Raw genomic sequence first — 23,071 nt, forward strand, 5'->3', positions numbered from 1 at the left:
GGCATAGGGGTCACTCACCCGGGTGCTGCAGCTGATGAGCGAGTGACCCCTTGCTCAAGGCCAGATCTCCCACCTGCCTCAGGTGTTGATGGGCAGCAGGCGTGGGGAGTGGGGTGGGGCATGACATCTCTCTTCTGCCCATGCTGCCACATGACGGGTGAGTAATGGGGACAGTTCTCCCATGCTCACACTATCAGGCTGACTTACCCACACCTCTGCCAATGGGGTTGGCTCTATTGTGCTGCCCATGTGAGGTGCAGGACCTGCTCTCCTGAGTGTTGCAAAATCACAGCAATTTATAAATTTCTCTGTAGCTTTGGAGCCTGTCCTGGCACTCACTCTTTAGACCAGGCTGGCCTCAAACTCACAGAGATCCGCCTGCCTCTGCCTCCTGAGTGCTGAGACTAAAGGCGTGTGCCACCAATGCCCCACCAGAATCATTTTTGAAAGGCCAAAAGAATGGGTAATATGACCCCAAAAGCACTTACAAGGAGCTAGGCATGGTGGCTCACACAAAATTGCAGCAGTTGAGAGACAGAGGCACAGGGAGTCCAAAAGAGACACTGACTGAGCTGGAGAGATAGTTCTAAAGTTAGAAACACATAGTGACCTTAAAGGGACCCTGATTTCCATTCCCAGCACCCATGGACGTTGCACAGCCACCTGTAACTCAAGCTTCAAGGAAATCCAACACCTCTGGCCTCCTTGCACACCTGCACTCACTTGCACATACACACACAGAGACATATACACATAACTAAAACAGAAAATCTATTTTTTCAGGCACCTGCAGTGCTGGAGATGCCTCAGTAGTTAAGAACACTGGCTGGACCTCCATTCCCTGGGGACTTGGCCAAACCTTGGTTGAATGAGCTTCCCCTCCCTGTGAACCCTCCCTTCTAGTCCACTCCTATTCCCTTGTGTCAGCAGCCAGAAATACTCTGTATGTGGAACCCCTGGTGACCACACACCGTTGGGGCTATCCTCCCTGCCCTCCATTACAATCTCTCCATTCTTACCCTCAGCTCAAGAACAATGTGCTTACAGGTATCTTCCTCCCACCTGAACTGCACTCACTGGAGTTTCAAGGCTAGCCTGGGCTACAATAGAGAGCTTCAGGGCAGCCAGGGCTACACAGAGAAACTCTGTCTCCAAAGACCACACACAAAAATAAGACCCATAGAGCCAGAGACACAAGGGATATACCTCAAAATAATATCGACTATATACAGTAAGCCCACAGCCAACATCAACCTAAATGGAGAGAAACTCAAAGCATTTCTACTAAAATCAGAAACAAGACATGGCTGTCCACTTTTCCCATACCTATTCAATATAGTCTTAAAGTCTTAGCTAGAACCATAAAGACAACCGAAGGAGATCAAGAGGAAAGGAAAAAACTCAAAGTACTCTTATTTACAGATGACATGATTTTATGCATAAGAGACCCTAAAATCTCCACCAGGAAGCTTCTACAGCTGAAAAACACCTTCAGCAAAGTAGCAGGAGACAAAAATCAGTATCCTCCCTGTATACAAATGACAGACTGAGGAAGAAGTCAGGGAAACAATACCTTTCATAATAGCCTCAAAAAATACCTTGGGGGCTAACTCTAACCAAGTAAGTGAAGGACTTGTATAATAAAAACTTTTAAGACATTGAAAAAGACATCAGAAAAATGGAAAGATCTCCCATACTCTTTAGTCAGTAGGGTTAATACAGTAAAACAGCCATCATGCCAAAAGCAATCTACAGATTCAATATAATCCCCATCAAAATTCCAAAACAATTCTTTACAAATATTGGAAAGATAATTTTCACCTTCATATGGAAAAACAAAAAACCCAGGATAGCTAAAACAATACTGAATTATAAAAGAACTTCTAGAGCCATCACCATCCCTGATTTCAAGTTGTACTACAGAACTATAGTAATAAAAACAGCATATTAACATAACCTGTAAGCAAGCCCCAATTAAATGCTTTCCTTTTTAAGAGTTGCTGTGGTCTTGGTGCCTCTTCACAACAATGAACCAAAAAAAAAAAAACCTGTACAATTTATAAGGACCCCCAAATCAGGACACCAACAGCAACAGACCAACACCTTGTACCAACCACTGTGTGTACACGAGGTCTTTTGCCATGTGAACTCTAAGGTCATAGTTACTGAATACAGAAATAAAAAGCTACCAAAGTGCTGGGATTGTTGTGAGTCACCATGCTCACTCTTATGTGTGCTTTTGGGGCCACACTACCCATTCCATGGACTTTTCAAAATGGCACTAAAATCAGAAACTGAACCCTCATTGTTGTACAGAAGGCTGACCCAGAAAGATACTTCTAAGAGTTTAAAGACTCTTTAAAAGGAAGGCATCAATATCAAAAAACGGTATGGATGGTATTGTAGTTGTGTGCTCAAGCTGTGTCACAGGGCTTCTAAAGCTGGAGGGTATTTCAGTCACCTGAAGATGGTTGAAGCAGTTTCTATCTCTGGGCCTAACATCCCTGGAACTGATACCAGTGGGCGTAGATGTATGGTTGGGGGCGGGGGTGGGAGAGCTGAGGTTACAACATGACAGGAATGCCATCGAGACTGAGACTTGTGTTCCTTGGAACTTGTTTCAAATATAGTCTCAGGCTCCCAACTTCCCACAAATGCAAAATTCAAGGGTCAGTGCCAGTTACCAGTTTATGAACAGCTGGAGAGGTGATGCTCACACACACACACACACACACACACACACACACACACACACACACACGTGAAAAAACTACTGAAAGCAGCATATCTTGTCTTACCCCTTTTAGCTCAGCAGGGGCTGAGAACAGCTCAGCAACAGCCCACCCAGGACTTCCCAATGCTGCCAGGGAGACTTAGTCTCCATGTGCAATGTCTTCAGTTCTCACTCTCTCCCTTTGGAATGAGTAACAGATCCACTTTCCTCTGATGAGACCAAAGAGACACAGGGACATACGTGACTCCTGGTTTTCAAAGCAAAAGTGTACTTGGGAAAATCCTATCATCTCTCCTCTGCCTAGGAAAGCTGTCAAGACAAAACCCATCCACTTCATTCACTGTGCTGTCTGAAATTCCATGCTATGAGCAGAGGGGGTAAGTAAAATAGGGGGAAAGATAACCTCAGCTTGACAACGGTATCTGCTCCCAACTGGAAAATCCCCATTTTCCTTCCTTCTACACATCGACTTGTCATTTTCCAGGAGGGCTGTGGTGAGTCCCAGCCTTGCAGTAGTCCAAACCTCTCCCAAACTCCCACTAATACAGGCCTTCCTCATCCCAATGTCTCCAGGCCCAAGTTTCCCACTGTTGCCTCCCTGATGATGCTCACCCTTCACTGTCATGACATCAGCTGTCATCTAAACTCAGATCGCTTACTGTTCAGCCCCTAACTTACTACTTTATATCTAGAAATAATACTTGAAGCTTTTAATCTCAATGCCTTTCTTTAGATAAAGGAAGGGAATGGCTACAGCTCAAGCTTACAACCGCCTGCCAAGTTCTGGAATATTGGAAGCTAGTAGGAAGAAGAGGTCAAGACAGCACACTGTGTGTGGTATGCTTATTTAAAGGGAGTATAATAGTAAAAATCGAACACTCTGGGCTTCTCTGTTATTTCCTCAAATCTCCAGCCTCTAAAGAATGTGATAAATAAGAAAGCATCCCAAAGAAAGTACTCTGGACACGGTCTGAGTGTAGACTCCAGAAGTCACATGCTGAAAGTTTATTGTCTAATGTGGTGATGTTACAGGAAGGGGAACCCATAAGAGGCAGGGTCTGGTGACTGGTGATCAGGCCTTTAAGAGTGAGAGGGTTTTAAGTAGATATGGTACCTCCCTCAATCTCTCTGGCTTCCTGTCCCATCATGGAATCTCCCTTTCCCAGACACATTTCCCACTATTGTCATCCCACCCACCAGGCCCTCACCACAACCAAGCAGATTCCAGGGCCATGCTCTTGAACTCCCAGAACTCTAAGCTAAATAACCTTTTTTCTTTATCTAGTACCCTTCCTCTAACACTAAACTAACACAGACATAACACTAAACAGACACAGAGAGAGCTAAACACTCAACATAATGCAAAATCAGACAAATCTGGCCATGAAGAACAAGTGTTCTCAATCCAGAACACACAGCATGGATAAGGTTCTGGGTAATTAATTGTATGTGTAGCATATAACAAGGGAAAGCAACCATGGCCTCCAGGGGACAGTAGAAGGACTGAGACCCAGATAGGGAAACTCAGTCAATCATGAGGGTAAAGAAAGGTGATCTATATACATAACAAGCATTTTAAGACCCATCAGGACTGGCAGGTTGTGGTGAGTCTGTCAGCGCACATCTGTTAACCCTGTAAATCTTGACAGTGTGATCTTCACCACAGCTTGCAAAGTGCAGCCACTCAATGCCCTGTTGACGCCTCCTAGTGTTTCTATTGCAGTTCTTCCAGCTTATCCTTCTGATACCAAGTGCGTGACTTTGGCTGTAAATGAGACAGAGATATCAAAAGGTCAACACAAGTCATGATTACATTACCCCACTAGAAGTTTGTCTCCATAGCACTCAGGAGGCAGAGGCAGGCGGATCTCTGTGAGTTCGAGGCCAGCCTGTTCTACAAAGTGAGTTCCAGGACAGGCTCCAAAGTTGCACAGAGAAACCCTGTTTCAAAAGACCAAAAAATAAAAAAAAATTAAAAAATTAAAAAAAGAAAGAAAAAAAGAAGTTTGTCTGCAGTGATATAACCTGGGCACCTGTACAGCTGTTATAAATGGATAGAAGTCTAACACTCCAGTAATTTTATACTATAATGAAAGTATCTTACTCTACTTCTAAAATAGACTAATACCTTACTCATTGGGCAATGACACCACAAAAAAGAACAAGAAATAATACATTTCTGTCATGTTTTAAGCATCAATAGAATGACCTTTGTTTTGTTTTGTTTTTTCAAGATAAGGTTTCTCTATACAGCCCTGGCTGTCCCAGAACTCACTCTGTAGACCAGGCTGGCTTCGAAACCATAGATCCACCTGCCTCTGCCTCCTGAGTGCTGGGATTAAAGGCATGCAACATCACCATCTGACCTGAAATGACTATTAAGGCTTTCAGAGGCCAGCAAGATGTAAAGGCACTTCCAAACAAGCCAGTCGACCTTAGTTCAACACCTCTGAGAATCCAACTCCTCCAAGTTAACCTCTAACATACCATTGCATGTACATGCTCATACACAAACACACACATAAATAAATTTAAATTTCTTAAAATATAGTCTTTCAAGACAACATTACTGAAAGTATTTCAGGTTACTTTGTTCTGCTGACACTGCTAATGAGATGGATGGACTAAATGTTTTTTTTTTTTACTGCTGGGTAAAAGAAAGATGCTGTAAAACCCTCAGTGAACTGCACAGTAAGAGCCACGGTCTCAGGGTAACCTAACTATAGGGCATCGGGCAAGATAATAAATTGAACAGGAACTCGTTCCTACTCCCAAGTCCCCCAAAAAGCAGGCCTAAGACACTACCAAACAGATTAGCAATAGCTCCTGGAGAAAGTACGATACTTTCCATGTCAAACTTGCAAACATGCACTCAAAATGAATGAAATCAAGAGCAAAATTCCTACACAGGTTTTAAGCAGAAAGACTGAAAGAGAACACAGGGCACAGATCTCACCTTCATATGGGCCAGTGGGTCAGCAGGCAAGAATGAGGTGCAAGTCTGAAGAACAGGGTTTGAAAAACCAGCCTGAGTGAGTATGAGTCCTTATAGTACAGGAGATACAAGGTCCTTTCACTGAGACAGAGTGCACAGACAGGATTCAGCCCAGTGAAGCTCGGTGAACTGGAGTTTATTGGGCTTACTCAAGACAGTATGGGGATGGAAGACAGCTACACACCTATCAACCGTTCACCTCGTATAATTTCAGAGAGGGAGGGCCTCCTGAGGCTCCCCTGCAGGTCTGCTGTCCCCATATAAGTGGTGTGAATAGACCTGATGTGCTTCAGCTCAGGGAGATGGCATAGCTTACAAAAACAGCCACTAGATGGTGCTGGTGTGTGCAATGTTTTCTGAGAACACTCTAGAGGAAATGCTTCCATGTTATGCAGACTGTGACTTGAGTGCCTGAATGAGAGTCAATCTTCCTGTGAAGGGGAAACCTGAAAAAGCAGCCACCAGTCACTTGAACACAATAAATAAAAATGGTAGCTTTACTGTGAATATCAAGCTCTATAAATAGGGGTGCTAAGTTTTAAAAAGGCAAAGCCTAATTGAGCAACACTAGAAAAAAAATTGTTACTGGGTTTTCTCATATCACAAGTTATCAAGGTTTGGGACACAGCTTTGAAAGAGAAGCTCCAAAAGCAGTGCTAATCACAGAGGGCCCAGCCACTGTCAGCATTCCTTAAATACGTTTCTCTCATACTACCAATAGGGATCAACTAAACATATTCTGAAGGACATAACTTACTTTTTTACAAAAAAGATGGGTTTTTTGTTTGTTTGTTTTTTGGTTTGTTTTATTTCTTCCTTAAATCTAGCATGTTAACACACATATTTAAAAGATATGGAGGGTCCTGGAGAAATGGATCAACATACAAATGAGATCACTTGAATTTAAATCTCCAGGACTCATGTAAAAAACAAGACTAGCTACATACTCCTGCAACCCCAGTGCTGTGTAGGGTGTAGACAGGAAGATTGCTGGCCACCAACCTAACTCCAGATTCAATGAGAGACCCTATCGCAAGTGAATATGGCAGAGAAGAACAGAACAGCAGACCTGATACCTTTTTCAGGCCTCTGTGCGTACACAAGGAGATGGATGCATGCTAGAACACACACACAAGCACGCACACACACAGAAATGTATGACTCAGAGGGTCAGGCAGGTGCTCATCTCAATACTTGGGAGTCAGAAGCAGGAGGATGGTTCCAAGTTCAAGTCCAGGATGGGCTATACATCAAGTTCTAGGCCAAACAAATCTATATAGTAAGACTATCTCAAGACACAGACAGACAGACAGACAGACAGACAGACAGATAGACAGACAGACAGACAGACACACATACACACACACACACACACACACACACACACACACACACACACACGCGGAGCAGGGGGAAGAGGAAGGGAAGAGGGAAGAGAAAAAGAGATCTGGGGGCCTGGGAATGTAGCTCAGTTATAGAGTACTTTCCTAACATGTTTAAGGCCCTGGTTGGATTCCTAGCACCACAAAATTCATCAGTTAATTACAAGACATGGTCCTTAGAAAGTCAGTTTGAAATTCCTGCTTTTATTTCTGTGAATGTATTACTAGCAAAAAGTTAAAATTTAGTAATTAGAACAACAGCTATCCAAATAACATAATGTATTAAATCCAGAACTACTTTCATGTTACAACCCCTATTATTACAACAACAAAGAAAGAAATTGCCAAATGAAAACCCTGGACTCTGAACATCTTCCCATGCTAACTGGTTTCCCACTCTGGGGCCATGGTAGTAGTCTGAGTACCAATCCAGGGGCAGAGCTGTATGTACAGACAAGACGGAAGGAAGTAAAGGAAAAGCGAGGGTGAGAGCAACAATGTCAGGTGGAAGATGGACTGTCATGGCTGCTTTCTTTTGTAGCAAGCTGAGCACAAGCTACCACAACTGCAACCACAAGGCAGACACATTTTAACAGTTACAATGAGCACTAACAGAGACAAGCTCCTCTAGAGGACAAGGCTGTGCAAGGCCCGCTCTCCCTAATCTCTCATGCTCACCATGGCACTGTGTTTAGAAATGTATTTGAAATTATGTTTAAACAGCACAGTCTGGGAAGATTGAAAAGCTCAAGAAAATGAGACACAGAAAGCTATCAATTACTTCCTGAAAGCTTAGATGTTAATTAAAAACAATTAACATTAACAATTAACTTGTGCATAAAGGCAAACTAAATAGCCTCTGCTGGAATTAGGGATGTAGCTTAGCAGGCAGAACGCTTGACTCATATGTATGAAGCCCTAGGTTCCATCCCAGCACCACATTAAAAAATTGGGTGTGATGGTGCAGGCCTGTGATACCAGAATGTAGATGGAAGAGGATCAGGGTCAAGAGACGCCACCCCACCTCCCACTCCCCCACTCCTACCCTAGAAAGCAAAGCAGAGGAGAGAGGAGAGGCAAGGTGAGGCAGTCATGAGTGTCTATGAAAGCAGTAAGACACAAACCAGCAATCTATTTGAGTAAACCAAAACCTGAGTCTGGCATACTAGCAAACATCATGTTAAGAGGTACTATTTGGCTCTAAGTACCAGAGACAGAGATTTATGTCCCTCTCCATGAAAATGGTCACAAAATTTGTGACCAAACACTGACCCTGTTTCTCTCTAATCACATGGAAGCAAATTAGGAAGAAAATACCTTGGATTTGTTTCTATACACAGGGTCCAGTCATTGACTTCTTGACTGGTCTTTTTCCAGGAGTATAAACAAATCTTCCCACTCTCCAATCCAAGTGCAATCACGTATCTGTTATCAAGGGAGGGAGATGAAAGGCAGGTTCAGCATGAACTTCTCTAATCTCTATCACCCACCTGCATTGCTTCTGCTGTGTCCTCCAGGCTCCTCTCTACAGAGGATACATGAAGGTCCACCTGTCCTTAGCTTCCAAAGCCCACAAGCTAGTTTTTCCAGCAGGCTGCACCAACAACTGTTCTCCTGCTGAGAGCCTTTATCATTTATTACAGAAGTAGAATTTAATATTCTAGGTAACAACCCACCACAATTAACTTCTAATGGAGAAAATTTGCTTTGCAAAGTCTGCAAAGAATACAGACTCCAGAATATCTGTTATTATGAATTCAGTTGTATAATCTTGATATACAGAATATATACTGGGTGCTTTAGATTCTCAAAAAGGCCCAAGAGAAAGGAAATTCCTTCTCACCAGGGCATCATAATAGCTGCAGCTTCCGGATCTCACGTAGCCCCTTACTCCATTTAACCCTTCCCCACCTTTTAAGTTTACCCACATGTTTTATAAGTCACTCGCTTTGTAGACCAGGCTGGCCTCAAACTCACAGATCCGCCTGCCTCTGCCTCCCAAGTGCTAGGATTAAAGGTGTGTAGTGCCACCACTACCACTGGGCTGATTTAAAAACTGAGATGCTACTGAACAACCAAATCTGAAGAAACTGACCTCTGAGCTGGGCTCAGCAAAGGGCAGACACTGACAGCTGTCACAGAACTGCCCACATCCAGGACAGAGGAGCAGGGACCAATGGTGTGTTCCACGAGGTCATCATTGGAGTTGCACTCGCCCCAGACAACCACCTAGAACACAGATGACATTGTGAAGCTTTCTCTGCAAGGTTTCTCATGGTGTGTTCAAATCCCAGTAGAGGATGAAAACTATCTACTCTGGCATTTTGTGCATCATAAAGATGGCAGTGTGGAAGACATGGGTTGAGATCTCAGCTACAGAAGGGTATCCAGAGAGCATGAGTGTTATCTAGTGCATTCTGTAACACACAACATGGTTCCAATGCAGTGAAATCCTGCCCACCATGTCCTGGCTACAGATGCCACCCTCAGAACTTGCAACAAGTTTACTGGAGAGGAAGCCAGGCTCCTTTTCTATACTACCTAATACTCAGGCAGTCAAGTTGGCCATCGGAACAGTACTTTGACAATGTTCTACATAAGACACAAGGCTTCCCTTGGAGCCCAGAGCTCAAGGTGTCTGACTGGCCACAAGGAAATGGAGAAGAAAGCAAATGGACAAGCTGCAAATGCAGGGCCAAAGCATAATTCTGAACAGAGGCTTTGGGAAGCACATACTTCTGAGACTGCAGCAGGTGCTGCTGGTCTGTTTAAGCCATTCTATCCCCAGTAGCTAGGCAGATAAAGCCTGCTTCCTCAACACCAAGCAAGGGACCCAGGAAGGGAACAAACAGCCAGTCGGGGAGAATGACTGCTAACGGCTCACACTGACATGTGTTTAACCTGGGTGTCACCAGGCCCTAGCCAGCACTGTTTCAGTTATCTGGAGTGTTCTCACTTAGAAGGGAAGGGCAGCTAAAAGAAACACTATACCGTTCTACTAGCCCTGGACTAGGAAACTCAGAAGTGACAATGTTTTAAAGAGCACAAAACCAGAGGGACATGTAGGAGCTAAGGGCAGTCATCAGGCAACAAGGAAAAGGGTGGGTTCAAACACAGAGGACTACCTAACTTATCCTGAGTTTTTCAAGCTTCTGCCATGTTCTGCCCCTCTTCTGTCACTGAATTAAAAGGTCCTAACCTTTACTACTGGAAAATGGGAGCCGGGAAGACGGCTGAGTCTTTAAAGGTTTGCCACACAAACACGGGAACTTGTGTTTGACTGCCAGTGCTGATTAAAAAATAAAACCCAGGGGGCGTTGGTGGCGCACGCCTTTAATCCCAGCACTCAGGAGGCAGAGGCAGGCGGATTGCTGTGAGTTCGAGGCCAGCCTGGTCTCCAGAGCGAGTGCCAGGATAGGCTCCAAAGCTACACAGAGAAACCCTGTCTCGAAAACCCCCCCAAAAAAAACAAAAAACAAAAAAAATCACCCAAACCAGAACAAATACATCCCAAGCAAGGCGCTGTACCTAACCCAGCACTGATGAGGTAGACATCATCACTGGAGGTGACTCAACAGCCACTAAGAAAGCGCATTCTCATGAGATTATTGGTCAGAAAACTAGAAATGGTATCTTCAGCCTCCCTGCTCTCCTGGGTTCTTACTCTTGACCAAGAGCTGATTATTCATTCCTTCTTTTGCGCTGAGGCTATCTGATGAAAAAAACTGACTGAAAGGTCTTCTTTTCATGTTTCAGAGAAATATATTTGTAGAGTTTAACAAGGAAAACCCTTCCAATGTGCATATATAATGGGGACACCGTTGATTTGTAAACATCATATCAGAAAGGCAGAATAATGTGCTTTTAAACATACTACAAAAACATTATTTTACATTTTAAAAAGTATTATTTTATCTTTTATTGAAAAAAAAAATTACCTTTTTGTCTCGACTTCCAGTGAAGAAATACTTGCTATCAGGACTCCAGTCACAAGACCAGATGATTCTACTGTGCACAGAAGTGATCTTGTTGGTGAATGCAAAGAGACTGAAAAATGGGTCTGGGAAAAAAAAATAATAATAACCACACATACATTACACCCAACCAGGACAAGCAGCTCCTCTTCTAACCTTCAAGGACTGTCTGGGCACCAAAATCAGCTCCACGAACGTCAACTCCGGGGCCACTTCACCCACTGTAAGCTCACCCATGCTACACTCTGCATTCACCCACACTGTACTTACCCATGCGCACTCACCCACCCTGCACTCTCCCACTCTAAACTGCCCTCCCCCACGATGCTGCACTCTGCCCTCCCCCACAATGCACTCACTGTGCAGCAGAGGTCAGGAACCCACCGTCACAAGGTTATATGCACATGGCTCACATTGCCTCCTCACTCTGGTGACTGACAACAAAAATCTTTCAACTAAAGGCTAATTTATGATTCTAAAAGAAGTCAGGGCCAGGTGGTGGCTGCACACACCTATAATCCCATCACTCAGAAGGAGACAGAGTCCGATGCCAGGCTGGTCTACAGAGTGAGTTCCAGAATATCCAGGACTATACGGAGAAACCCTGTCTCAAGCCACCCCCCCCCCAAAAAAAAATACCAAAAAAACAAAAAAAGAATTCTGGGGTGATTTAACTGTATTCCAGAAGTAGCCAGATTTGCATATTAAGGGGAAAAAACTGCAAGGAGAGGAGGGAAGAATATTTTTTTCACTAATATTTAAGCAGAAGGCCTAACGGTAATCTTCATATGGAGCATGTAAGTACTTATGAAGAATCTAAGATTCAACAAATTGGTACCTGCATCATTTATAGTACTTCGATTTTTTTTCTTTTTGTGTTTTTTAACATCTGTGCATTTATTTAGGGGGTGTGTTATGTCCATGTGTGCACATGCACACACAAGTGCTTGTCAGAGAACAGTTTGTAGGGCTTGCCTCTCTCTCCTCATATGCATCCCAGTGACTGATTTGGTCCTCAGGCTTGGTGGCAAGCACCTTTACCTGCTGAGCCATCTCAGTGGTCTAGCACTTCAACTTCAAAATGAAGTCACTAGTGATATCAAAGGAAAACAAATGCTCCAAACTTACAGTGGCAAATCAGTCATGAATGGAAAATACTGTTGAGTCAAAAATGCACTTAATCCCTGTCTACTGAACATCACAGCTTACACAAGTAGGCTGTGGAGCAGTGGCTTTCATCCTGACAGTGGCAGGTCCACTACACACATCACACACTCGAGAAGATCAAGATTCAAAATCTTAAATAGTCTGTACCATGGCCTATCACTTCCACATCACCACCTCACCTCCCACACACACAAATGAACAATAAATGAATAAGTCTTAAAAGAAAAGGGGAAAAAAAGGTTTAACTAAAATCTGACAAAAAAAGCCAAGTGCTCCCCAGTTGCCTAAGAGTGTTGCACCCTCCCAGCCAAGAGGCTGTCTCCACCTTGTCACCTTTCTCATGATCTCACAGCTGCTCAATGTGCACAGAATGGACGTGACAGCCATACTGATAACCTTTGCCACTGAGGCTGCTTTACCGAACTCGGGGGAGGTCACATCCTGCCTCTTCCACAAAGACCAGGTTCGATCTCTGGACACAGCCAGTAAGAACTTGTCATCAGGAGAGAAGGCCATCTGTGTGACAGTCAGGGTGTGGAAAACAAGACTCTGCACTTGTTTCCAAGACATTGTGCTCCAGAGAATGATCGCTGCGTGTTCCTTCTGAGCTGCCTGCAGGACAGAGACATGACAGTGACACCAGGGAAGCAGAACAGTCAGAAGAACACGTCTAAAGTAGATGGTCTTTCTGTAGGTCTTTCTAGTTTAATAAACTTGTCTACATAGCTCCACAGAAAGCTCCTGGGAGGTAACACAACCACAAAGACGAGGTTCTAGATAAAGGGAGATGATTCATCAGGGACCCTGCATAATGATAATGTTAGAACTTTTCATGACAATGAGTCATGTGTGTATTATCTGTGAGATTAACAGTTTAGAGTCTACTCTGGTGAACAAGGAGTCAGTATTACTGGAAACAGGGTCACTTCATAATAACAAATAAGTAGACTAAGGAAGAGGACAGCGCCGTAACTATTTACAAACAAATCTACCAACACAGCTTCAAAACACATAAAGTACAGATTGAAAGAAAAAGGTAAATACCCTAAGTATAGTATAGTCAGAGATCTCAAACCCTACTCATGACAGCTGAGAACATAAAGAACATAACACCATCCTCAACTAACTAGTGACTAAGTCACCAGTATGCTATCCACAAACCAAACACTCTTTCCAACTGAACATGAGATGAGATCAGATTTCACAGGCTTCAAGTCACAATGTGATACTACAGTGAAATGAAAATAAAGATCACCATTGAAAAATACCTAGAAAAAACTAAACAGCCAAGAGGTCAAAGGTGATCAAAAGGTTGCAAAGTATTTTTAACTGAATAAAAATACTAAAATTTGTGGAACAAATGCCTTATTCTAGAAAAGCTAGTTCTTTGGCTATGAGAACTGGCCACAGCACTGTGAGAAAGAAAAAAGGTGCAGACAAATCCTGGTGCACTCTGTTGTGCTGAGAGAAAATTCACACCGAGACGCACAGACACAGATATAGAGGGATTGGGGAAGGAGAGGGATGCCAGTAGAAGAATAAAAGGATGGCATCTGTGGTGGTTTGCCCCTCGTCATCTGGGCATTTGACTACTTGGTCTTCAGTGACTGTCTGGGGGAACTTAGGAAGTATGGCTTTACTGAAGGAAAGTTCTGAGGTTTCAAAAGACTCTCCCCATTTCTCTGCTTCCTGTTTATGGTTTGATACGTAAACTCTCAGCTCTTAGCTGTCCCGCCACCATGCCTACCTGCTGACACTTCCCCACCATGATGGCGATGGACTCTTACCCTCTGGAGCTGTAAGCCCACATAAAACTCTTCCTTCTAGTTGTCATGGGTTTTATCACAGCAACAGAAAAAACAGCATCACTGGTGATTCTGCACCTACTGACATGGTCCTAAAGGATAATTGTAAAACTAAAGACCTTATTTAGCATCCATTAAAGGATCCCCACATAGTGTGGTGGTTTGAATGAGAATGGCCCCCATGCTCACAGATTTGAATGGGTCCCATGCTCAGATTTGAATGGGTCACCATGGAGTGGCACTGCTTGAAAGGATTAGGAGGTGTGGCCTTGTTGGAGGAAGTGTGTTACTGGAGGTGAGCTTTGAGGTTTCAAGGGATCAAGCCATTCCCAGTGTCTTTCTTTTCCCGCTGCTTGTGGATCTGGATACAGAACTCAGAGTTTCTCCATCAGTACCATGTCTGCCTGCACACCATCATGCTCCCTGCCATGATGAAAATGGCCTGACTAACCAATGAAATGGTAAGCTAGCCTCAATTAAATGCTTTGTTTTATAAGAGCTGACTTGGTCATAAAACACTAAGACACACAATTAAAACATTTTCCTTAAAAAACACCTCCATCGGGCTGGAGAGATGGCTCAGAGGTTAAGAGCACTGACTGTTCTTCCAGAGGTCCTGAGTTCAATTCCCAGCAACCACATGGTGGCTCACAACCATCTATAATGAGATCTGGTGCCCTCTTCTGGCCTGCAGGCATACATGCAGACAGAACATTGTATACATAATAAAAGAAAATCTTAAAAAAACAAAAAACACCTCCATCGGTGGGAAGGGGAAAGGGGGAGAAGAGGAGGGGAAGGAGAACAGGAGGACTGAGACGGGAGGAATAATGGAGAGCAAGAAAGGAGATGCCTTGATAGAGGAGCCAGTACAGGTATAGAGCGAGGTCTAGCACAGGGGAAAAGTAAGGGGATCCACAGAGATCTAGGCAGTGGTGAAGAGGTTGCCTTTGATGCCCTTCCCCTATAATGAGATTGATGACTACCTTGGTTGCCATTCCTAGAGCTTTCATCCAGTAGCTGATCAAAGCAGAAACAGGCACCCACAGTTAAGCACTGAACCATACTCCTGGAATCCAGTTGCTGAGAGGAAGGAGGGATGGGCAAGGGAGCCAAGACTGTGCTGGAGAAACCAGCAGAAACAGCTGACCTGACCTAGTGAGAGCATGGAGACCCTAGTCATAAAGCTGGGGAACCAGCAGCATTGGACTGATCCAAGCCCTCTGAATGTGGGTGCCAGCTAGGAGGCCGGGGCAGTCAATCTATGGGAGGAACCAGTGTTTATCTCTAGAGCACAAATGGACTTTGGGAGCCCATTTCTTATGGAGGGGGTACTATTGCAGCCCAGATACATGAAGGAGGGTCTAGGCCCTCCCCCAAATGATGTGATGGACTTTGATGGTCCCCTGTGGAGGGCCTCACTATCCTTGGGGAGTGGGTAGGATATAGGTTGGGTGGTCAGTGGGGAGCATGGGAGGGCAAGGGAAAGGGGAATTGATATGTAAATAAGAGTGCTTCTAAAATAAATAAATAAATAAATAAATAAATAAATAAGAATGAATAAAAAAAAAAAAACACCTCCATCAGTGTCTACCTAGAAAATCTATGGAGGCTTTATAAAGATATTGGGGGAGGGGGCTGGAAAGACGGCTCAGGGTTCAAGAACACTGGCTGCTCTTCTGATTCAGTTCCCAGCACCTACAGGATGGCTCACAACTGCTTCTAACCAGAAGCAAGAGATCCAATGTCTTCTTCTGGCCTTTCACAGGCATGCATGTATGTGGTACACAGACATACATTCAGGTAAACATTTACACACGTAAAATCTCAGGAGAAAAAAAAAGTAATACCAGTTTTATAAGCTACTCAAGGAGACTGTAGAAAAGGAGGTCCTTCCATGAGGCTCAAATTGCTCATGCCTCAAAATCACAGAGAACTAAATAGGGTTTTGAGTTTTCTGAGATAGGGTCTCATGTAGCCCAGGCTGGCTGCAAATCCCTTACAGAAGCTGCTGAAGCTGACCTAGGGTTCCTGATCTTCCTGCCTCAACTCCCCAAGTGCAGAGATTAAAGATGTATACCATCATTCCCAGCTTTACATTTTTTTTAACCTATAGCTAGTTATTTCTCATGTATGTGTGGGGGGAGGGGGTCATTTGTGGAGGTCAGAGACCAACTTGTAAGAGTTGGTTCTCTCCTTCTTCCACATGGATTCTAGGGATCAAAGGGGTCTACTGGGCATGGCACCAGCACTTGGTGAAGTTCTTAACAAATTAGTATCACATTGAGTGGGAAGATATGCAAAAAGAAAACATGTTATAAAGTGGGTTTGACTCTAAGAAAACAAAAAAAAGGACTAAAAATCATACAATGTGCCAGATATGGTAGCACATGGCCAGTCCCCACACTTGGGAAGCAGAGACAGGCAGATCTCTGGGAGTTCAAGGCCAACCTGGTCTACATTGTGAATTTCCTTGTAGAAAAAGAGAGAAATTATAGGGGAAAGGGTTAATCTCACAGACTGTGTGTGAAACCAGACCCCCAAAACCTACAGACTCCCAGACACTATGATGAGAACAGGACAGAAAACTGAATGAGGTGCATGGATCACTAAAATTACTCTAAAAGTTTTTTTAAAAGACCATTCCTGAGGCCAGCCTGGTCTCCAGAGCAAGTGCCAGGATAGGCTCCAAAGCTACACAGAGAAACCCTGTCTTGAAAAACAAACAAATAAACAAAAAAAGACCATTCCTAGGAGAAATAACTTACATGAAGGAGGAACATTATTCAGATATTGTTAAAATTCTCCTCAAAGTGATCTACAGATTCACTGCATCCCCATCAAAGAGACTGAGAACACTTCAAGCTGACTCTAAAATTACACAATAAATAAAATAACCCAAAAAAGAAAACAGCTGGAAGACAATTTCCTAATTTATAGATATTTTCTAAAAATAACCATTGGCAGGAAGAGCTCAAAAGGTTATTCAAAAATAACCATTGGCAGGAAGAGCTGCACCCCTCCTAGGAGATATCGGCCTCAAATGGCTGCTGAGGAATTTTCTTTTCTTTCTTTCAAGGTGAACAAGATGTGGCATTTACCAGTGAACATGACTGGATGGTGGTGACAGGTTCAACACAGCAGAAACCTCAGCAGTGCAGGGCCAGCCCCTTGTCCATTACCCCACAGCCATCAGGGACGAGTCATGTCTCAGCTACATCTTCAACATCATCTGCATTAAACTTGGGGAAGCCCCAGTTCTTTGCAACAGAACTACTGGCAGCCAGTTAACTTGAACTTAGCTCTGTACAGGGCCTCAATCACATGTTCTTTATTCTGTAGCTTGGTATAGAATGACATGATGACCTGGCCAATATGACCCCTGATAACTGTGCTCTGGAGCTTCTCAAATGCACCTGCCTGGAGTCTAGCCTGGTAATAACACGATATATATATGATTATATATATATATATATATATATATATATATATATATATATATATATCAAACTGTCTCCCAGGTGCCTTATGACAGCACAAGCAACAGGCTACCCTCTCCCAAAGTGGGTGCTGTTGCAGCCGTTGCATACTTCTCTGAGGAAAAGACCCAGTCCACTTCACTGTCTGCATAGGACATTTTCTTCAGTAATGTAACCACTGGTAAGATTATAGGCACACTTTTTTAGTGTGTGCTAATACACCCCCCAAACCCAAACTGTTCAAGGATCAACTCTAAGAATAACTGAGTATTGAAAATAGATTTGAAATATAATCACATGTTTTTAACAAGAACGTAAGAGATTAAGGCAATGGTATCTGAAAAGGCTCATTTCATGTGGATTATGCCTATATCTGCCAAATTCACAAAAGCCCAATGACAGCAATTACTTGTGACCAAGTAAAATTAAAACACACACAGACAGACATCACAAACCCTACCTTGCAAGCAGAGGCAAGCAGAGTCTTTGAATTGTTACAAGTAACACAAAATATCTCATGGCCATGTCCATACCTATAATTTAAGGAGAAAACATATGCCTTCTGTATTAGTAATATACTTATTCTTATGCTGTAAAACATTCTAAAGTGAAGAGGACCATTCTCTTGACCTAACTCACAATTCCTTAAAGAACATCACATTTTGCCTAGGCAACTATTTAGGGAAAAATCAGGAAACCAGAGAAAACTGATAGCTTCCAACGGTAATTTAACACATCAAAGTGATCTGATTAACACACAGGTTTTCACATCTAATGCCCGCCAGTCCAAAAAACCACCATGGAAAGATGGTGATAGGAACCAACAAAGATAAAAATGACTAGTTGAGTAATTAAACAGAAGCACATACTATGTTATGCCTCTCTATCTGGGAAATTAACACCAACCAACTAATAAACATAAGAAACAGCAACATAAAAGAGAAAAACAAATCCATGTGAGGTTTGAGTCTCACCCCTATGAAGCTCTATTGGGCAAGAGAAAAAAGAAGGTAGAAGGAAGGGGAAGGAGAAAGTCAAGTCATAAGGGGACCCTCAAGCTATGAATGACTGACTCCAAAAACACAGCTCAACTTACAGTTTCTGAACTTCAGGCCACAATGTGTTCTGCAGAAGATGATCCTCAGTGGGAGGCACTACAATATATTTTTAATTCTATAATAAGTTTTTAATACATTTGGTTTTCCCCCCCATTTTTAGCCAAACAAAAAATAAAAACCATAGCTCTAGGTCCATAGCCACAGAGTACAGACTGTGGGTAACTTGCCTTTTCGTCATGTCTTACCAGAAAGGACGGCAGGCTGAAAGATTATGTCATAGTCAAAGGCAGGGTTATTTGAGAGCGCATTGTCTTCATATACCTGAGGGAGCAGGTCTCCTAGTTTAGAAAAACATGGATACCATGAATGGACTTGCCACACAGCAGAGACAGTAGCCCTCCCAAATAGTGTATTTCAGAGCTGTGCCCATGAAACTGCACAGGGATTTCTACTCTAGTATTTTTCAAATCAGCTCCTGAAAGTAGGAGTGAATTCCATAAGGATTCTGTCCATTTACTTTCACCTAGACATTTACGAGGTTTTTTTTTGTTTTGTTTTTATTTTTAGCATATATAATTGACCCTTCAAGTTGCTCAAATCTTGGGAGTGTTCTGTGAATCCTGGGTGAAAAGTGCAACTGTGTCCGTGGCCTACATGTGAACATCAGGTATATGTTATACAAGTTTTAATTTAACTTTAAGTAATAGAACTGTTCAGTAATTTTGAAGACTAAATCCTTACCCGGATAGACAGCTTTATTTGACAGCCCCAATGCAGGGACAGTGGCTCCTTCTGGAAAATCAGGGTCATCCTAGAATGAAAAGCATAGTATGTACATTTCAAACACTAAAAGTTACTGATACCTCAATTACCAGAAAAAAGTGATGTTCATAAATGCTGAGAATGCTTCAAGCCTGACGTGTGTGGCTGTCTGCCACCTTTCCAACTACTGAGCTGACAGCTGCCACTTCCAACAATCCTTCTCCAACAGATGGCACTATCACCACCCCACCCCCCCAGGCATTCTCTCCTAAGTCCCTCAGTCCCCATAATGCATCAGGCTACAGGGCCTGACTCATTCAGCAGGCTGAAATGCAAGGCCAAGAACTCTGACCCCAGTGCCCCTGGGACAAGGATGTGGCCCATAAAGGCATGGTCATGTCATTTTTATTAGGCATATGTAAATAATGTAAAGCTACTTTACAACTTAGTAAAGTATGATCTGCAGAAACAATGTTCTGCTAGATTCTGCACTCAAATGCTGATCATCAGAAATGGTATACAACCATATGCTAAGTATTCACCAATTCACCTTTAACCCAAAGACTAGAACTAGACACAAGTGATATGAATTTAAAACACCAAATGATTGAGAATGGCTGCCTGGAAATGAGGTACTGCATGCTATCCTATTCACTGTGGAAAAGGGCAGTGAGAAGCAATCCTGATGATCGCCCAACAACACTCAACATAAGAACAAAATCAGAGAGTCACTTGAAGCTGTAGGGAACCGGTGTTCTAACACACAGAACCAAGTGTACCTGGAGTTACACCTTTCCTGGAATCCCAGAAAACCCCACTTCCTTTCCTAAAGCTGGGCAGATCCTGAACCTGAGCTCCTTCCACCAGTGAAGTCTGAGTTCCCTCTGGTCTTGTTCCATCTGCAGTTCCAAAATTCTTTTCATTGTACCCTTTCACCAGCACAGCACGCAGTGCCGCTGCCACCAGAAGCCCTCCAGCACTGGCCTCTCATGCTCCAATCCCTCTTCACTCCAACAGCTCTGGCTTCCCTCTACTCGCTGGCTCTCTCTCTCTTCTCCCTTTTACCTGGGACCCAACTCTTAGTAATGAAGTATAAACAGATGCTTATGTGCAACACAACCCTTCTCTGTAGCCAACCATCTTCCCACTTCATTTCCATGACCTCATTGTTTTAGTTATTTATTTATTTGGGATTTTTAAGACAGGTATATAGCCTTGGCTGATCTAGAACTCACTATAAAGACCAGGCTAGCCTTGAATTCATACACATCTGCCAGCCTCTACCTTCTAAGTGCCAAGATTAAAAGCATACACCACCTACTTCATAATCTTTTTTTTTTTTGGTTTTTCGAGACAGGGTTTCCCTGTGGCTTTGGAGGCTGTCCTGGAACTAGCTCTTGTAGACCAGGCTGGTCTCCAACTCACAGTGATCCACCTGCCTCTGCCTCCCGAGTGCTGGGATTAAAGGCGTGCGCCACCACCGCCCGGCCCTACTTCATAATCTTATAATCCATATTGTTTTCTTCCATGCTAGAACCATGGGCCATGTACATGCTAAGCAACTCAAGCTGTATTCTAAAACCAAATTCGTATATTTTTGTAAGTAGTTCAAATCTTATATAAAAAGCAGGTATAAATAAACAAAACAAAAATGTACTTGTAATAAAATGAAGTCCTACCAAAACATTTTCACTGAGGCTAGAGCAACGGCTAAGTGGTTGGGAGCACTAGCTGCTCTCCACAGAGAACCTGGGTTCTACCTCTAATACCCACATGGTAGCTCACGGCCATCTGTAACTCCAATCCCAGAGATCCCCTCCTTCTGTCCTCTGAAGGCAATGATTCAGATAGTATACAGATATATGTACAGGCAAGACATATATAAATTTATAGTAACTTTAAAAAACCAACATTCTCATGACCTCTTTCTTCCACAGCTAATTTTCCTATCATAACATGAAGCTATTAGACCAGGAATGGTGGCACACACCTTTAATCCCAGCACTCGGGAGGCAGATCTCTATGAGTTTGAGGCCAGCCTGGTCTACATAATGGCCCTACAGTAACTTCAGGAAGATGTGGCTCATCCTTCACCTTACCCAGGCACCTATCACAGAGGCAACAAATGATAGCCATGTCTCAAGTGAACGTGTGATATTGCTGCTTTAGTCAAACTAATTTGTCATAAAAAATATCTGTGTCTATTCATTTATTGTTACAATGAGTTACTTATTTTTATGTGTATGAGTGCATGTATATATGTGCACCACATACATGCCTGGTGCCTGTGGAGGTCAGAAGAAAGCATTGGATCCCCTGGAACTGGAGTTAAGGATGGTTGTGAATCACCATGTGGGTACTGAAAACCAAACGCAGGTCCTCTGCAAGAACAGCAAATGCTGTTAACTGCTGAGCCATCTCTCTAGCCTGTGTTTAATATTTAAATCATTACATGCCACAGTTCACATAAAAGTCTTATCAAACTAGAAACATTCGATATAACTTCTTTTCTACTTGTATACTACATCTATAGCCTGAAGCAAACTTTTTTTAAAATCTGAAAGCAAATGACTGAAATAAAACATTTAGAGGAATACTCACATCATAAAGCAAGTGATCCAGTGACTGCCCTGAAATGGAACAAAAATTTTCCACAAAATTTCGAGGAGCAGCAAAAACGCGAAGAACTTTTTCATCTGCTCCAGACACAAACTGAAACCGATCAATCATGGCTAAACATTTCAGGTCATATCCATGTATCTGAGGCCTTGCAATCTCATGCCAAGTCACCTGGGGTTAAAACACAACAGATACAATAAAAATGAGTGCATGCTTCAAAAATCAGTCCTTTCCAATGAGCAAAATATGGGATGCAAAATTTGCTACTGTCAGTTAATTCCCAGTACCAGCCAGCCATCCAGTGGGTATGTAGTTTATCACAGCTACAGCCTACATATTCCTAATGGCTGAGGAGGCTGCTCCACTGAGATTTCAAAGGAAGGAAGGCCTTGAGTTAAGGAGGAAGATCTAACCAGTGATTGGCCTTTCTTCTTCCATGGAGCAAAAAGGCGAGTTGTCTGATCAGTGCTAGTGGTGATGATGAATTCTCCCTCTGGATCCCATATTAAGTCTTGGACACCATCAAAGTGTCCTGAAATAACAAGGTCTGGAATCCATTGTCTCTGCAATGAAAATGATATAACACACATCAAGATAAACAACAACTATCAAGAGGAATGCTGCAAAACTAAACATTCAAGATGAGATCATAAAATAAAAGCTGTTTCCCAATCAACCACACTAAGCTGTAATATCCAAAAATGTATTCTATCCTTTGAAATAGTAACTATAGGAAATTTCCAGCCAGACAGCTTGATGGTAACTGTCTATCAACTATCCTGTAAAACAGGTAGATAATGATGACCACCACACAAATGCATTAGAAAGATTAAATGAGTTTATACTCATGAAGTATGCAGGTAATGGCAGCACATACTACATGCTCACAGAGTATTTATTAAACTCCATGATGAAGAAAGAATACTGAGTAAAATGAGACCAATTTTGAGTGTGAACCTAGAGGGTTTCTATATTAAGTTAAAGGACTGAGCCAGGTGTGTTGGTGCACACCTCTACACCCAGCACTAGGGAGACAGAGGCATTCAGCTCTCGAGTTTGAGGTCAGCCTGGTCTACATGCTAGCTCCAGAACAGCC

The 23,071-nt window shown here is 43.0% G+C and overlaps 1 protein-coding gene and 1 pseudogene across 1 annotated transcript in view; both read right to left on the reverse strand.

The window, feature by feature from the left end:
- Positions 1 to 3,705: 3,705 nt before the first annotated feature.
- The window catches only part of Elp2 (elongator acetyltransferase complex subunit 2), a 36,638-nt gene continuing 17,272 nt past the window's right edge, over positions 3,706 to 23,071 (reverse strand). The window contains exons 12-22 of the mRNA XM_027400587.2: positions 22,389 to 22,538; positions 21,958 to 22,146; positions 19,336 to 19,405; positions 18,840 to 18,932; positions 18,633 to 18,690; positions 17,997 to 18,069; positions 12,672 to 12,864; positions 11,050 to 11,171; positions 9,207 to 9,340; positions 8,429 to 8,536; positions 3,706 to 4,499 (exon numbers count right to left, since the gene is read on the reverse strand). Of these exons, the coding sequence (XP_027256388.1) occupies positions 4,310 to 4,499; positions 8,429 to 8,536; positions 9,207 to 9,340; positions 11,050 to 11,171; positions 12,672 to 12,864; positions 17,997 to 18,069; positions 18,633 to 18,690; positions 18,840 to 18,932; positions 19,336 to 19,405; positions 21,958 to 22,146; positions 22,389 to 22,538 (1,380 nt within the window). The 3' untranslated portion in view covers positions 3,706 to 4,309. The remainder of the gene's footprint in view (positions 4,500 to 8,428; positions 8,537 to 9,206; positions 9,341 to 11,049; positions 11,172 to 12,671; positions 12,865 to 17,996; positions 18,070 to 18,632; positions 18,691 to 18,839; positions 18,933 to 19,335; positions 19,406 to 21,957; positions 22,147 to 22,388; positions 22,539 to 23,071) is intronic.
- LOC113834044 lies at positions 17,566 to 17,687 on the reverse strand (annotated as a pseudogene).

The sequence above is a fragment of the Cricetulus griseus genome, chromosome 2, assembly GCF_003668045.3.
Source record: "Cricetulus griseus strain 17A/GY chromosome 2, alternate assembly CriGri-PICRH-1.0, whole genome shotgun sequence".
Taxonomy (NCBI): domain Eukaryota; kingdom Metazoa; phylum Chordata; class Mammalia; order Rodentia; family Cricetidae; genus Cricetulus; species Cricetulus griseus.